Consider the following 18,123-nt stretch of genomic DNA (forward strand, 5'->3'; position numbering starts at 1 on the left):
AACCCAGCTTCCCTCCTTTCAGGAACCTTCTAACCAGGTGAGCTACCCAGGTCCTTCAAGGCAAATCAGATGGAAAGTGGGTCTGACAATCACCAACAACATCTTAGCAGGAATTGTCAGAAACCTTTGCATTTGGTTTTCAAAAGATCTGTCAATTAAGGGTTCCCAAGTAGTATCTCTTTTGTGGTGAAATTTAGTAATTACTTTTGAAACATTCCAGAGAGTCTTGGAAGTGTCACTGCTGCAGTGATTCTCCTCTGGTCTACCTGATAAGATATTTGGATCTTGTCAGTAGTTCTTCAAGATATACACACATTTACTCAAAAAGTGTGCTTTAGTTTATATTAAACTCTATGTGTCAATACTCATAGAAGTTAACACATCCAACTTGTGATAGCCTTGTCTATTGCCTTGCCATTTGTATGCAGTGGATCCCTAAGACTTATGTATTCATATTGCTATTGTATCTTGAATCTTATCCCCAAACAATTAATGTTTAGTTTTCCTTTGTTTTGTTCAGATTTTTACAGTAAAGCACATGTTCTATATATACGAAGCTATATTTGATTTTCATAAACTAAAGACTTTAGTGGAGAATTACTTTCATGAATATTGCTGGAAATGTTGAATTCTGTTCATGTCAAAGTGATAGGTTTATTACTTTGACATCATCATATATTCATTAAGCCTTTGGAAGAATTTAAATAAGACATGTACTGTTTTCAACTTGGTGGTAGGCCAGGATACCTTTCATGATGAAAGCATCATAGTAGGAACTCCCTTTTTGCTGTCTTGAGATTTGTTTTGTCAATCGCCTGTTGGGCTTGTCCTACCTACATTGTAGAGAATTTAAAGTTAACCTCATTTATAACTGCCATATTCAAAGTCATTATAAAAGTTCAATCAGAATTTCAGTTGTTTTGGAAGAATCATTGTTAGCTTATTTTCTTACAGGATTCTGTTTCCTTCATGTTAATGAAGCACTATACCCACTAAGGCTCAATAAATCTTAGATGCTCAGTCTAATGAATTTTTACATACACATTTATACATTTGTGTAGCTACTACTCAGATCAGGTTATAGAACATTTCCAGAACCCCACAAGGCTTTCCTGTATCTACTTTCAGTTGACATCCCACCAAGGTAACTTATACTGTAACCTATACTGTGACGTAAATTAGTTGTATAGTTTTTTGAACCTCAAATAAATGAGATTATTAACGTGTATTCTTTTGAGAATGGTATTCTTTCCACCTAATAATGCATCTGTGAGATTCACCCAGGTTGTTGCATGTGTCAGAAGTTTATTCTTTTTTATTGCTGTACAATTTTTCATTGTATATACCACAATTTATTCACTTATTCGCTTGTCAATGAACATTTGGATTATTTTCAGTTGTATACTGTTATGAGTAATGTTACAATGTATATTCTCTTCTGAAAGGGTACACTCATTTTTAATGCTCATTAAAGCATTAAATGGGCATTTCCTTGGAATCTCCAAGTCAGAGAGTTCATGTATATTTAGCTTTAGTAAACCCTGTCAGTTTTCTAAAGTGGTTGCACTGATTTCCACTCCTACAAGTAATGTGGGAGAATTCTTTTGTTCCACATTCTCATCAAAAGTTGGTGCTGTCAGTTTCTGAAGTTTTAGTCATTTAGCAGTATCTCATTGTTCATCTGCATTCCCTTGACTACTAGTGATGTTGAACACTTTTTCACATGATGGTTGGCACTTTGGATCTGCACTTTTATGAAATGCTTAAACTTTTTGTGCCTGTTCAAAATAGAATTTTCAGTCTCTTTCTTACTGACTTGTGAGCGTTGTGTATTCTGATATATGATACATTATCGGATGTATGTATTGAGATAGTCTTTGGCTCCTTTTCACTCTTTTAATGTGGTCCTTTGATTTATAAGTATTTAATTTTAATGAAGTCCAATGTATCAGTCTTTTATAATAAGTGCTTTCTGTGTCCCTTTAAGAAATTTTTGCTTCCTGGAGTTCATGATGATCTTCTGTTTTTCTGTAGTGCTTTATTGTTTTACCTTTCATGTTAGGTCTAATGTCATCTCTAATTTATTTCTCTGTATGTTGTGAGGTAAGAGTCAAGGTTCAGTGTTTTCCTATGTGGAGATCCAGTTCACCCAGAAACATTTACTGGAAAGACTATCCTTTCCCCACTGAATTACAGTGGCTCCTTTGTGGTCAAGATGAAGATCTGTTTTTGGACTCTGTTTCATTGACCTCTTCTATATGTGCACCAGTACCACAACCACATTATAAAAATTTCTGTTATCTAATGGTATAAGTTCTCCAGCTTTTTCTTCATTTTTGCCTTAACTACTTTGTTTTTTTGGAATTCTATATAAATTTGAAAATCAGCTTGTGAGTCTCTCTCTCTCTCTCTCTCTCACACACACACACACACACACACACATGCACACACACACACCCACGCACACCATCGGGATTTAAATTGGAACTGTACTGAATCTAGAGATAAAATTGAGAATTGACATCGTAACAATATTGAGTCTTCCAGTGTAAATACTTAGTTTATTGCTTCAATTATTTTAGGAATTCAGTCTCCCTTGGCAATGTTCTCTGGTTTTCAGTACAGAGATCTTGATGATATGCGTGGCTTTTATCAAAATGACTATAAATTTAGATTTAAAAATTGATAATGTTTACAAAATATCCAATTTTACTCATCATTTCAGACCTGTAGTCATGTTAAGATCTCTGAGAGAGGAATTTCCAAAGTAGCTAAGTAATCTCTAAAATTATTCAGTACTATAATTTCACGTATGGGTATTACAACCTTTAAATCTGATTAAGTGATAGCGCTATTTAGAATCTGATTTATTCTTCTAGTTAAATATATTTAGATGTGATACCCCGTCAACACCCCTGAAGTTCATGATACATTTGTTAAATGAAGGACTGATTTGCTGAGCAGTTTAATTTGGGAATCAGTACTTTCTACTTCCCATTGAGCAAGAGATTGACTGAGTTTTAAGCAGTTTTGTCCCCTTTGTATTTAAAACTTTTAGGTCATTCAATCCAAACATGAATTTAGACCTGAAAAATGAAGATCATTCTTGTGTGATGCCAAAATAGTTAATTGATTATTTTAAGAATATCTGTCCAGTTATACAGTTCCTTGGCATATTCTAAAATTTGGCTACATTTTTGTCTAAACTGACTATTACTTTCTCAGAATCTAGCTTGAATTTGATTTAAACATATCTCAGATAACTAAAAGTTAATGCATGAATGTACATTACTGTATTAAGATGTTGTGGTAGTGTTGAATATGTACATTCATTGTTGAGTGGAGACTACTTTTATCTTTTATTTTTTTAAGTATCATTAGGTGCCCTAGCACATAACTAATACTTTTTTAATGATTTAATCCAATTTTTTAAATTATAGGCCACTTCTTTAAGGCAGATATCTTTGCTTTTTAATTTTATTGTGATAACATTCATGTATATTGCTGCTTTAGTCAATTCAGGCTGTTCTAAGAATACCATAGGCTGGATGGCTTAACATAATTTTATTTCACACAGTTCTAGAGGCTGGGAAGCTTGAGATCAGGGTTCCAGCATCCAGGTTCTGCTGTGGGACCTCTTCCTGGTTTTCTTATATGGTAAAGAGAGGAGGAGCTCCTTATACGGACAGAATTCCATCATGAGGGTTCTACTTGTATGTCCTCATCCAAATCGAATTACTGTCCAAAGTCCCTACCTCCAAATACCATTACATTGGGGATCAAAGCTTCAACATATGAATTTGGAGGGAGACATTCAGTCCATAACAGCTCCCTTCTGATTTAAAGTTCAGTATCACCTGGCAAGAAAACCTGAATCAAAATTTTTTTTTTCAAAAATAGTAGCAGTTTGTTTTAATATTAGAATATATTTTGAATGTGAAAATGTAATGATGTTAAAGCTAGATAATTTCATAATGTAAAAAAATGTATAGCAATTAGAAAGTTAGAATAGTAGTAGTAGTAGTAGTAATAATAATAATAATAATAATAATAATAATAATAGATTACACAAGCATTAACTCTGTACCAGGCATACGTAATCCTCACAAACATACTGTGAGGTGAGTAATCTTATTCTCAATCTATAGAAATTTAGTGAAATGGTTTATTATTTTCATTTTAAGTTTCTAATTGTATTGTCTGATTCAAAGTTATTTGAATTGATTAAAACATTCAGTGTACACCTTCATTTTTTTTTAAATAGAAAAACAGTGTCCTGTACTGAGAACAGAGGGACATCAGTTTTCACAGGACAACAGAGCTAAACTTGAAGTTTCAGGTAAGCATCATAATCCTTTGGAAAGAAGCGTTTTGTTTGAAGTTTTTACCGTATGTGTATTATATCACAAGCGATGCTTTGACATTGTAATTTAAGATAACATCAATATGAGAAATTAAATAAGATAAATGATGTAGAAAATGTGTTAAGAGCAGAGTACTATATTAACTAAGGACAACTCAGCCTCTTGGAGAAAAAAATTATAAAAGTTGTATCCATTGTAGAAACTTTGAAAGAGGAAAAGAAAATTTATGAGAAAGATCTTACTACCTAAAGACAGCCATAATTCCCATTTTTGGTGTAATATTCCTATCTTTCTTTCTCTGTCTTTGTCTCCTCCCAACACACATATAATCATAATATGTATATTGAATTTCAAATCAAAGCATTTTCGTACATCAACATATATTCCTCTAAGGTATGATTTTTTTAAAAAACAAGACTACTTAAATTTCTGTTGAATTGCTGTAATATTTTTTACTTAACTAACTTTCTGTCTTTAGATATCAGAAATGCTACAACAAACTGCCCTAATTATTTTCTTAGGATAATTCCTAGGTCAAATAAAATTAAAATTTGAGTCTTTCAAAATTTATTTCGTCCTCCTGTATACATCCTAAAAGAAGAAAAATTAAATCAAGAAATTTTGCTGATCCCAAACAACAGGATTTTATTTGAAATAAACCAGTCTAAGATAAGGAAAACCAAAAAAGTCCCATTTAAAGATATCAATATCTCTGTGAGTTTTGTAATTTAACAAAAACTACTGGATTACATCATTTATCACATTTTATAGGTTTTGACCTAGGAGAGAGCTTTTCTCTGAGACGTGCATTTTGTGAAGGTGATAAAACCTGTTTCAAACTGGGAAGTGCATTTCTTATTAGAGATACCATGTAAGTAATAATTTTTCTTTACATTTTAATAATGCTACACAAACCCTTTTCTAAGGAAGCTCCAAAATTTGTTTAAAGGATAATTTTCTCAATGGTGTCATACTTACTTGAATGCTGCGGTAAGTGAGCTGTTTATATATTCATTGTTATTAATCATCTTTGCAACCTGATCTTATTCTAGGGTATAAATGCCATTCACCAAAGATACAGGCATAATCTTTACATAGTAATTAAGTAATAGAAATTAATAGTAATTAAATCCATTTTAAAGAAGTATTATGTTTAAAATAGATATAACCAAGGAAGAATTTCAAATGTGAACTTTAAAACATAAGACACAATGTAGATTTAGAGACAAAAGATTGATATTTATTGAAATCATTTCTGCATTTAGTATGCTTCATAATATATTAAAACAAAAGAAAATAGCCCTTAGGTATTCCTCTTCTATATTGTATAGAATGCATAATAACATAATGATATCAGCATAAGATGGTCTTGATACACATTTCATTTCAAAATTAATTTACCAAAGCTTTCCTTTGTTATCTTTACTATTTGTTTTCTACTGATAAGCTGAGATTTAAAAAAAAGAAAGTATCACATGCCATTAAATACGGACAATTGATCAGCCACTTTACAGGGCAATAATACTTCCCCATATGGTCCACATGTAATTGGAAGATGGATATATAAATATTCAGAAAGCTTGAGTCATCTGGAAAGCAGATAGAGCATACACATTCTTGATATTAATATTTGAGTCCAAGATGAACTCTGTTTTATGAATATACTGCAGTGAAAAAGCATTAAAACTTTGGTTTAATACCTAACACAGATGTTTTTGTGTGAAAGCATATATGGATATTTTCACTTCTTAATGAGTAGCCTAATATTTAAGTTACCAGATAGGGTTGTTGAGAGTCTTCACATTTGAATTCGCAAAGGTAATTAATCATCTTGTTGCCTATCCTCAGATGCTCTGTGTAACCTAGTTCCTTAGCTCACTTTTTCCTTGAGAAAATTTTCTTTTAAATCTATTTTGTGATACTTTAGGTGCTTTTAGTTTAATGGTGTGGTTCCTTAAAAGTAAACTGCTCATTAATTGGTAAGAAATAAGAGTGTTATGAAAGCAATCTGATACTGGGGGATAGAATGGGTGATGGAAGAGGTGGGGAATTTCGGCAGATAGGACGGTACAGACTTGTGCTGCTGGGGGCGGCTTTTAGGTGGCTTTGTATGTAGGCATTGAACCTTCAGGGTACAACAGTTCTGTGTTTAAGGATGTGAATACCCAAAGAAAAGTCATTATGTCTTAAAAAAAAGAAAAAGGAAAAGAAAAGGGGCACCTTGGTGGCTCAGTGGTTGAGCTCAGGTTGTGAGCTGAGGTTGTGAGCTCAGCTTTGGCTCAGGTTGTGATCCCTGGGTCCTGGGATCAAGTTCCGCATCAGGCTTTCTGCAGGGAGCCTTCTTCTATCTCTGCCTATGTCTCTGCTTCTTTCTCTGTGTGTCTCTCATGAATAAATACATAAAATATTTTAAAAAAAGAAAAGTCAACATGTATCTCATCTATATCATATATACAGAGATTTAGATTTAGTTTTTTAACTAGTAGGAGATAAATTAATTAAAGAATTTAAGAAAGGTAATAAAATTTGTCCCAAAAAATTAAGGTGGATTTTCTCTCTGCCTTCTTCCTGACAATCTAAACCCCTGTAATTCTGTCCAGGTGGCTAAAAGATTGGTAGGAAAACTTTTAAAAATTCACTAGAACTTAACATGAGAAGATTTGACTAATTTTAAGTAGTAACATTGGCAATCTTGCTGCCCCTTTGAATATGTGTAATAATAGATATTAGCCAAGACCTGCCACTTATTTTCTGACTTTTAGCTCTAAATCATTGCATGATCCCTGGGCTCTCAATGTAAGTAAATTCCCTGGCTCTGCAGGGCAGAACCTGGTACCTCTACTACAGGAAACTGGAGGGTATCTGGTTAAGCTGACTAGCCAGTGTCAAGTAGCTTGGCTCATCTCCATTTACATTTCACTTATTGAGCCAAGTATGCTAGGGTGCTTCTCTTGCATGATGCCATTTTGATTTTTCAGTGAGACTGGAGTAAAGTTGCAGCTATTTATGTTTGTAAATAAGCTGCCTTGCAGAATTAGTATGGGGAAAGGCATATGCTATTTTACACGGAAAATGAGGATTCTTTCTGTACCTGAGCTTATTTTTAGAGTTTTGTCATCCTCCAGGTGAGATTCATAAGGGTAGAATTTAATGAGCCTATTGGTCAGATACTTTTGGGCATCCTCCTTGCCTTGAGCCTGACTTAACATGGGAATCTCAAGGGCTACTCTTGCAGAGGCCCTTCAGATAACATTATTGTACACTTAAAGGTGACACATGCTTTAGGAACATCGAAGGGGCTTTATGTTTGGTTTTACCTTAAATTTGTTCATTTCTTCGGTATTCCTTGGGAGAGCAAATGAAAATATTTGCTAAAAGATTCTAAGTGGTCAGGGTTCCTGGGTGGCTCAGTCAGTTAAGCATCTGCCTTGGGCTCAGGTAATGATTCCAGGGGATTCCTGGATGGAGCTCAAGGTCAGGCTCCAGGCCTGAACCTGGCTCCCTACTCAGCAGGGAGTCTGCTTCTCCCTCTGCCTCTCCCTTCAGCTCGTGCTTGTTCTCTCTCTCTCTCCCTCTCAAATAAATGAATAAAATCCTTTAAAAAAGGACTCTGGGTAGCATGCTACCTAGTTTTTTGGAATTATCTTTTAGAGGAGATTTCCTTGGCTTCTGGTATCTTCAAGTATCCCTGGTTGTACAAAAGAAATAGTTCATTATTTCTATATATATTGAGAGCTATATCCCAGATGATCATACTCTGATTATCTTTAAATTGTGTTTTGGCAATTATTAGGCAAAGTGGTGAAGTTTTGAGAGAAAGTATACACAAAACATGCACATACTATGGAGCACCTCATTTTCTTGGGATCATATAGTTCTTAATCTTTCTTTAGTTGCTTCTTTAAAAAATGTTTTAAATAAAAATGTCCCTAATAACAAAATAAAAAGTGTTGGTAGTTGAATATTTTAGAAGAGCCACTAAATGTAGAATTCTCATGTACTGTTGATTCTGAAGGGGCAATACTCCCTTTTTTGACTTGCCAATGGGTAAATAATTTGATTTCAAATATAGCAGGAAAGTCAATTTCCTGATTTATTATTGAATCCAAGGATGGTAAAGAGCCTTATTTCTTAGGTTCTATGACTGATAGCTAGTGGCTCTCTGAAGTACTGTGTTGAGAAGGATTCTGAGGCCATATTAGGTTCAGCAGATTAGAATGCTGTGACCCAATAGCAGAAAGAGGGGAGATGGGAGTGCTTATGTGTGTTTCCAGTCAGTAGTCTCTCTGATTTAGGATTATTCCTATGAGCTGGTGTCTTTTGCAACTGAAATAGTTCTTAAGAATGAGGAGAAATGAGCTATGTGTGAAAAAAATAATCAACAGAGATTAACTTTAATAAGCTTTTATGAGCTTGGATAGTATAACTAGACACAGTAGCATAATTGACAGATAGGGTCCCCTTAGCTTTTGTTACAAATAAATAAATCTCCAGTGAAGAGGAGGAATCTCTCTATTTCTCTCTCTCTCTCTCTCTCTCTCTCTCTCTCTCTCTCTCTCTCTCTTTCATTATATTGGTGGTTGCTTTCTGGAAGTAAGGGCTATTTAGTTTCACAGCTTTACATGGGAAAAAGAGAGCTAGGAGGAGCTATTTTCACTTGCATTTTGTGTTTTTAAAAAACATAATAACCCTCCACAAGTAGGAAAAATGCCAAATTATACATTTGTAAGATGGGTAGTGTTTTTTAAGAGTTGTTCAAGTTCTCTGAACCTTAAAAGTTCCCTTGGAAATAATCCTAAATATAAGGAAAGCTGCTTTGTATATTGTAGCATGATCTATCATTGTCTGTACTAGTGCTGAAAGATTCACCCTATGTGCATGTCTTTTCTACATGGAGCTTTACATTACTTCCAGATTTTTATCGTTATAAATAACTCCACAACGTCGAGGAAAGTTGTTTTTCTCTGCGTTTAAAATTATTTCCATAGGATTGATTTTTACAGTGAAATTACTAGTTCATTTTTAGACATCTTGATATATACTTCTAATTATGTTTTATCATTGTTTTATCCTTCTATTCGGTATAATATCCAGTATCTTCAGTAGCATTAGACATTATCATTTAAAAATTTTGTCATTAAGTTTGTTGTTTCAACTAAAGTCTTGTAGCAATTACAAATAAAAGCTGTAGCTTACTATATAAGTATTGGGGTTCCTGAAATGTTTCTGTTCTGCTGAAGGGTAAATAAGAGGTAACATTCAATAAATCACTGTAGTGAATGCAGGGTAGTATAGAGCTCACCCTTTTTATTCAATAATCACTTGGTGAGCTCACTATGGACTGAGTACTTTCCTAGGCTCTGGGATTACAATGGTAAAAGAATGTGGGCCTAGTCTTACCTTCTGGAACCTGCTGGAAAGACACATGATGGCTTGACCAAGAAGAAACTGAGATGTGTTGCCTTCTATCGTCAAGCATTGGCCATGGGACTCAGTGCAACACCTTCTCTCATAAAAACTCGACTTCCTTTAGCATCCTACACAAGGCTGATTTTCAATCTTTCTCTCATAAGGGTTGGCTTTCTAATCTATCTTTCATTTTATTGCTCTTCTTTGGGGTCTCTCCAAGTTCTCAGAAACAGTGAAACTCTGTGGCTCAAATCAATGTTGAGAACTCTGATACTAAAGCTTCTAATTTTAGGAGGATTACTTCACAATTCTATTAAACTATAGAGAATTACTATTTATGTACCCCTTGGGTTTTTATAAGGCCATCTCATCATTTTGTGGATAATAAGTTTGCCATGTAAGGAAAAGTGACTTAATTAAAAAGTTATTCAGCTGTTTATAAGAGATTGACTGTTAGACATAATTCTTGTGTCATCACTGTATTTCCTTAATTATAGTTTCCTATACCAAAAATATGAGGTAAATTATTAAGTCATATATTCTTAAGATGGAAAAAAAACCAAGCCTTATAGGCTTACAATTATTGAATTCTTTAAGTCCTACAATATAGCCAAATTATGTATATTAGATAGAACAGAATTTTAAGAGTATAGATTTTCAGATTGCATGGAAATATTTATATTTCTATAACAAGAACCAATCACAAGGATCGATGTTATTTTTTTTCTAAAAAATTTAGGGATGTTGATACATTCCAATAACAAATTGCTTTTTTTCTTTCTTTTTTTTTTTTTTTTTTACAAATTGCTTTATATAGAAATGGCTACTAAAATGTAATATAATATGAAATATTATTAGTTTAGTATTTCCATTTATCAGTTTTGGAAATATTTAATATTATTAAATTTAAATAAGTTGTGATTTTTCTCCTTCAGATTTCATGTAATTCATTAGTGCTTGGGGAAAGGTAAAGCATATCAGTAATTGATCATATGTGTAAAGATTCTACAATATTTATATCTACTTTATTTTATTTTTGTTTTGTTTCATTTATTTTATTTCAGAAAGAACATGAGATCTATCCTCTTAACACATTTTTAAGTGTACAATATATTATGATTATTGACTATAGGTACAGTGTGATACAGGATGTCCTTGGGGCTTATTTCCTATTTTATTATGGCTAATTGCATGAAATTATCTTATCTTAAAATCTCCTTATGCCAGTTACCTTGAAAGTAGTGAGGCACCAGTTAAATATATGACTTAGGAGTCATAATAATGCAAATGTTATCATAAAGTAAAAAAACTAAGGTATTTGGTAATTATTCGGACCAATTTGATAGGCATTGATTAATCTACTACTGTTATGTTATATATTTGATTTTTCTTCTTTCTTCACACATCTTTTTATACAATAAATCAAACCTTATAAGAGATAGCAGAGCTTTTACTTGGGTGGGGATTGTAAGTATGTATCTGTGGAGTGTGCACTGCAGGTTTTCAGAGTATAGAAAAGAAAGAAGGCATAAAGGCATATACTTCAAGTCATCGTTAATCTTATTTGACTCATAAAAATGCGATGAGGATTAATTAGTTATTAACCTTAGGTGGTTGCAAATGTATTGCTTTTATAATGGCTATAAACCTAAATTTAAGCATGATTTTAAATTTATAAATTGGCCAGAGAATTGACTGTAGTAATGCATGATATTTTGTAATGCTAGTACTTAAGAACTTTATAAGGACTTGACAGGCTTTTTGTAGATTTACCAGATTCTGTTTCATAAAATAGCATTGGATAGTCTAATCCCCATTCTCAGACACAGAATCAGATAGTGAGATAAAATTTTAATTTCAATGATAAACTTTGAAATGTATGTCAATCAAGAAAGAATAATTGTGTTAGCTAATAAACTATTAATTTATTATCATTTCAATTCCTTCAACTTAACCATGAAGGGTGATCAGGAAATAAGCAAGGTAGCCAAAAGCTGATTATAGTATTTTATGTGACTCATATAAGCTTGGAATACCTTGTCTATTGCCTCATTTTAGTTAACACTTGTATGTCCTAAAATACATGTATTCCAGGTTAGGTGAAATATTTATAATTTTAAGCTGAATAATATATTCAAATAATTGGCTTTAATAATTCCTCTCCCCATGGCTATATCCATGTAATTTAGCAGCAATTACAAGGAAGGTCAGTGAAAATTTCAGTTCAGATGGACACACATGGTAGTGCCATATAGAATGAACATCTGGTTGGTTGAATACAAGATTGAATTGGCCAGATGTTTTGCACCGAAGGTATTCCTCCTATTTGAACCATCTCAACTTTTTCTAGTTGAGAATTTCCCTGTGTCAGCTGTCTTCTCCAGAGGCGACCCTTCTGTTAAGACTGAAGTTTAACCCCTTCACTTGTGCTCTTAATCTTCTCCCTGCCAGCCTCCTCTAATACCTTGATCCACCCACGATCCCTTTTGCTCTTCTGTTTTCAGTGTCCCTCTCCAAAGTATCCTGGCCTCTTAGTCTACAAGTATATACTTAATCCTTTTCTGTTCTAGAAACATTTTCTTTTGGCAGTCCCTTTTACTCCCAGACTTCCCAAAGGAATAATGTTACTGACCACTTTGACTTCCTCACACATCTGTTAACCCCCTTGTGTCTCACCAGGACTTCTTGAACACTTCTAAAATTTCTTTCAAAGTTACCGGTGACCACTGTCCTGTCTCGAATGCCCCTGACCTAAGTCTTTCTCTACACAGACTTTCTGTACCTGTTTCTCTCTACCTGTCATATTCTGCCCATCATTTTTGCCAATTTGAATCTTATATATCCTAGAAAGTTTAGTACACACCCTACCTTTTAAATACAGCCCTCACTTAAATCGTCATGCAAAATTGCTTCCTCTTTTGGTGGTTCAATATCGTTTTCATGTAATGCTGATTTCATTCTGGCTCAGATAATCTAAATGTTCCCAGGACTCATTAATATTGGGTTCAAATGGTGTCATATTAACATCAGTGCCTAAATTGTGATGGTTTCTACTTTCTACCTGCACAACTGTAGAACCAGACCCTCTTAAAAACAACTCTTGTTATCTTGGGGAGCCCCAACTGTGTTGCACATGTGCTCATGTTCAGAAGAAAGTACACTCTTGTCCTGGTGTTCTAATCTTGTTTTATGCATGTTACCTTGCTTTTGTTGGGAATCCTTTCCATGAAAATGCCATTCCATGGGTCCTAGTCAACTTCTATTCATGGCTGTTCATCCTCAGCTCTTAGGTACCAGAGTTGCTTTGTGGCTACAACTGAGTAGGGTATGTGTATATGCACTGGGGGCTGAAGGTATAGGTTCAATGGCCATCTCTCTAACTGTCCTCCAGACCTCAAGGTTGTACCCAAGGCACAGACCCTCACAGTGTATTTAACAAATATAAGCCAATCCACTCTTGGCACTCTTTTTTTCAGGCACTCAAAAGCTCATAGATAGGGACTAGGCATTCCTCCCTATTAACTTTCACTTCTATCTCTCTTCTAATTTACCCATGATAAGAATGTAAAATTCCCTTTGTTTATGAGGTATACAGAAAAAAATTATTTTATAATATGCTGTCCCTATTATTTCTCAGTTCAGCTTTGATGGCAGTGAAAGAAGAAATTCTAATAAAGTATTTTATTTGCTTCCCAAATGATGCAGAAGACTCACTAGGTGCCAGGCACTGAGGATTCAAGGATAAATAAAGACATGGTGCTTGGTGTTGAGTTATTTCTGTCTGGGAAGATAGATATGTTGACATTTAGCTATTATGGAATATAGTAGCAATCTTTAGATGTATGTATATAGATGAAGATGATGAACAGGTGAACAGATGAAGCCATTTTGAGAGAACGAGGGAAGGCTGCACAAATGATGTGAAAAATAGAGGCTGGAAGGGTAAGTGCAGATTTGCCAGGTGAGCCAGGGGGCCAATGTAGTTAGAGGAAGTATCATTTAAAGGTCAAGGCAGTTTGAAGAATGGTGAGAAATCCCATGTGATAGTGAACACAGTTGGTGGGAATGTCTGCAGGGTGGAGGAGGCTGAAAACGGAGGCTGAGGTGCTGTTCTGAGTGGACTTATGTACCAGGCTAAGGAGTTTGAACTTTACATGAAAAATAAAGTGAAAGGTAAAGGATTTTTAAGATCTGAAGAGAAACCACAGTATATCAATTAGACCTCAATAAAGCTGTTTAAAATAAAGTGGAGGTGTTACAGCAATAGCATTACATTCTAGGAAATGAACAAACAAATAGTTGAATATATGCCGCCTGGAAAATCACAGTTTTCAGTTAGATCCAAATGATCCTGAGGCAGAAGCCAAGCCCCCAGACTCAGGACCACTTGGGGGTGAGTTTTGAGCCAGGATTTATTTTCTTTTTTTGGGTGGAGACATCTGAAAAATTAGCCTTCCAAGCCTTTATGAAGAGCAGCTTCTCTAGTCTACCCTTGATTTTTGTTATCTGAGTGTCATGTAATAGAAGGGCTTGTTTTCAATGGGAAGTCATTTAGAATGTCACAATGAACAAGTGCTAATCATGACAGACATTGGATTATCAGAGAGTCATTCATCCAAGCTTTGCTTTCCCATTAATAATCTGTCTGAATTCCCTTAGCAAGCAAGCACAAAAAAACTAAGAGTTCAGAAGCTGTGGCTGTGGAACTTAAACATCACCACCCAGCTTGTGCGGAAGGCATTTCAGACAAACCTTCCAGGCCCTGCTAGCCAAATTGCTTGTAACGTGACAGGTGATGGTGGGTGTCAGCTGGGAAAGAAATGACTTACTATAAACTCCAAGCATCTCTCACTTCACTCTCAGGAAATGTAACTTGTATCATATTTCTCTTCCTGGAAGATATTCAGCAAGTCAAAGGCCCCATTGATACTTGTAAATACGGAAGTTCTTCATAAACTCTGCCTCATGCTTATTTAGAATGGAAGAATTAATTTGGAAGCCAGTTCTTGATATTTAAAAATAGATTTTTTCCATTTAGCTATTTCATTTTAAAAGCAAAAAAGTAAATAAATGTTGGTCTTGCTAAATATGATCTGGAAAACTCACTTCATCCCTACCAAAATAGCACTTTTAAAAAAAAGGGCTTTGCTTCAAGCTTTGTGCTATGAGCTAGTTGAAGAATTACCTCTGGAACTGTGTTAATTAGTAACTAAATTTTTAAAACACTTTGCTATCCAAGTGTGTATGATGCTTGATTTTTGGAATACCATATATAAAATGAAATTTCTCTAGAATAATTATGTCCTCTTTCTAGTTTATGAGCACTGAAATTATAAAAGTTTGTTACTCTTCATTTTACATTTCACTTCTTGCCTCATATTACTTATTATTTAGTTAGGTAAAAGAACAAAAAATAGTTTTTTTTGTCACATTTTTTTCTTTCTAATCCCCTCTTTTTTCTGCAGTTTAGTTTTGTCCTTTATTTTTTCCATACATGAGACAGAGATGTCAGTTCCCATATTACAAATTATGGTCCTTCTAGGAATACTGAACAAATACATCAAATTGAACTTCCTGTACAATAAAACTACCAATTAATATACAAAGAAGTAAATAAATTTATGAGCTTCATTATAATCTTTATTTTTCTTGATAACAAACCACTAGAGCTTAGTCATGGAAAATAAATGAGATCTACTCCCCGATTCCATCTCCCCACAAAACAACTTTATCAATAAATATTTGCATGTACTTTAAAAGAGTGAATTATTTTTTAAGTTTTATGATTTTTTCATGCCTGCAATGCTCGCCATCTGGAAGGGAGTTTGAAAAAGCAGAGTTTATCCAGTTAGAGTATTTCTTATTGGTTTCTCATTAATTGGACAGCCAGAAATGCCTGTTATTTGTTCAGCTGACATCCTTCTGTCCCTGAGAGACCAGACACTTCAACTTTATTAAGTTAACTTTGTATATAGCTATGTTTGGCATTGATTTCCCAACTCAAAGGATGAATGGGATAGAAACTTACACTGATCCCAATGCCAAGAAAGCATTAATGTAGAATCTGTGCTAAGGGTTCTTCTTCCATAATCATTTGAAATAGTCACATTTGTGATCATTATTTTTACACTTTAAGGAATTACTCATCTTTTTAGTCAGGTTACCATTCTATTGATATTCTTCCTAAGGTATTAAAATCCAAATATATTTTCACACTAGTGGAATAAACACTGAGGCACTCTTTATCAGAATACTTCATGCTCTTCTTCACAAAGCATAATTATTAGTATACATGCTATTTTCATAATTTTTACAACTTCCTGCAAATTGCACTCATTTTTAAAGAAATGCTTGGTGGTAAATCCTAATTTTTCTAAGAAATGGTCTCTAAAAAGTATACAGAAAATACTCCTGATTATCACCTTCTGTAACATGGATATCTTTCTTAAAACCCAACAGATCATAGCCCTATTTTAAAGACATTACTGTGTGGTTTGCAATACTTCCTGATCTATGCTCAAAATATGATTAGAAGAAACAACTGTAATTAACTTCCCCTCATGGATACTGGTTACCTAAGATATGCAAATGTCATAATGAATGCTTTGCTCTGAACCTCAAATGTGATTTATTGTTGTTGTTAATATCACAATTGTAAATATTTAACTATTCATTTCTTGGTACTAATATTTGCTATTTATTTATATTCCACCCATCTCACCCATTATTCAGAAAAGCAGCTTTTTTTTTTCCCTTCCCTATAGCCGCATAACATTATTTTTAAGTCAGGTCAGTAATGAGGGAAATTTTATTCTTAACCCAGAGGATGCAAGCAACTTGATATACTGGAAAAAAACTGACCTTGGAATTAGAAGTCCCGAGTTCAAGTTCCATCCTGACCTCTGTCTAGCAGAGTGATGGTGGGAGGGAGGAGGGGAGAGAGAGAGAGAGAGATTATGAAGGAGCACAAGAGTGGAGGGAGGGAGAGGGAGGAGCACTTTCCTTACGCTTCTACAAATATATTTGAAAACACTTCTATCTTCATGTAGAAGATGTTAGTTGAAAGATATTTTCTACACAGAGTTCCTTCTCTAAGTATATGGCACTTTCCTTATGCTTCCACACATACTTTGAAAATGCTTCGAGTCTCCGGCTCTATCCTAGAACCTTGAGATCATCACCTGAATTGAAGGTAGATGCTTAACCAACTGAGCCACCCAGGCACGCTGGGATGTAGAATTCTTGTAAAGGGATGTGTTGAACAAAGTTCAATTTCAGTTATTTAACTAGAGGTCCATTTAATATCCATCCAAGTGGAGATGCCTCGTAGGGATTTAGGCATGTAAGTTGACAGCACAGGCAAGGGAAATTAGTCAGGGTTAATCTTGGTTGCATCTCCCCTTTGGCATCACCTTTCTTTTTGGAACTTTTCTCTCCCAGTGCCTGAAGGTGATGCTTGTGTTGCTCAGGGATTGGGACAATGACATTTCGGCCTTCTAACACAGGGGCATTTCCTGCTCTGGATTTATTCCTCCTTCTCTGTGTTTTCTCTGTCAACTTCCTTGCTTTATCACAAGCTCATAGATCTGTGTTCTATTCTTTCCAAGGTGATAATTAATTATTAGACAATTTGTTAGTATTATATGACCAGTTTTTAGGGACTATTTTCGTGGTAATAACAGAGCTTATGTTTTATAAATACAAGGATTTTCCAGAGAGGAAGAAAGCTCTAATAGTAGAGTATTAGGTATTTTGGCTTGTAAGAAAAAGTACTTCATAGTTAGGGAGAATCTACATTCATACCATGTATACAAAAGACAGCGGATGTAGAGCCCTATTTAATAACAATTATACATACAAAGAATGATTAGATATTTCTTCCATCTCATGCCAAGATCTTTCCTGTAATACAGATTTCTTTTTTAGAATCATCATTTTATTTACATTTTTAAGAGATTTTAAATAAATTTTGATCAGCAAAGGATTTTTCATTAATCAAGTGAGAATATCTAGAGAATGTCGGCTATAGGCTATGTAGACAAATATGGCCTATTCTTAAAGTCCTGTATGGTGAACTCCTTCATGTTTAATAAAATGTTCATTTGTATCCAACTTCATAAGTATAGGTACTAGTACTTTGTAATAAGATATTCTGTTTGAAGTATATGGAGAAAATATTGGGAAAAGTGTATTTTCATTTGAAGGTTCTTTCATCTTTTCTTATTGCCTCAGTGACTGAACTATTCTGAAGGCTTTAGATAGGCAGTTATAGACTACTATGATTTTTTGCCTCCCATAACAGAAAAAAAATATTTTTATTGTTAATTCTCCCTCATCTCTGACCTTGAAA

General features: G+C 34.2%; 1 protein-coding gene across 1 annotated transcript in view; it reads left to right on the forward strand.

The window, feature by feature from the left end:
* The window catches only part of COL19A1 (collagen type XIX alpha 1 chain), a 303,786-nt gene that overhangs the window by 17,644 nt on the left and 268,019 nt on the right, over window positions 1–18,123 (forward strand). The window contains exons 3-4 of the mRNA XM_055329613.1: window positions 4,265–4,339; window positions 5,136–5,235. Coding sequence (XP_055185588.1) covers window positions 4,265–4,339; window positions 5,136–5,235 — 175 coding nt within the window. The remainder of the gene's footprint in view (window positions 1–4,264; window positions 4,340–5,135; window positions 5,236–18,123) is intronic.

The sequence above is a fragment of the Nyctereutes procyonoides genome, unplaced genomic scaffold, assembly GCF_905146905.1.
Source record: "Nyctereutes procyonoides isolate TBG_1078 unplaced genomic scaffold, NYPRO_anot_genome, whole genome shotgun sequence".
Lineage (NCBI taxonomy): Eukaryota > Metazoa > Chordata > Mammalia > Carnivora > Canidae > Nyctereutes > Nyctereutes procyonoides.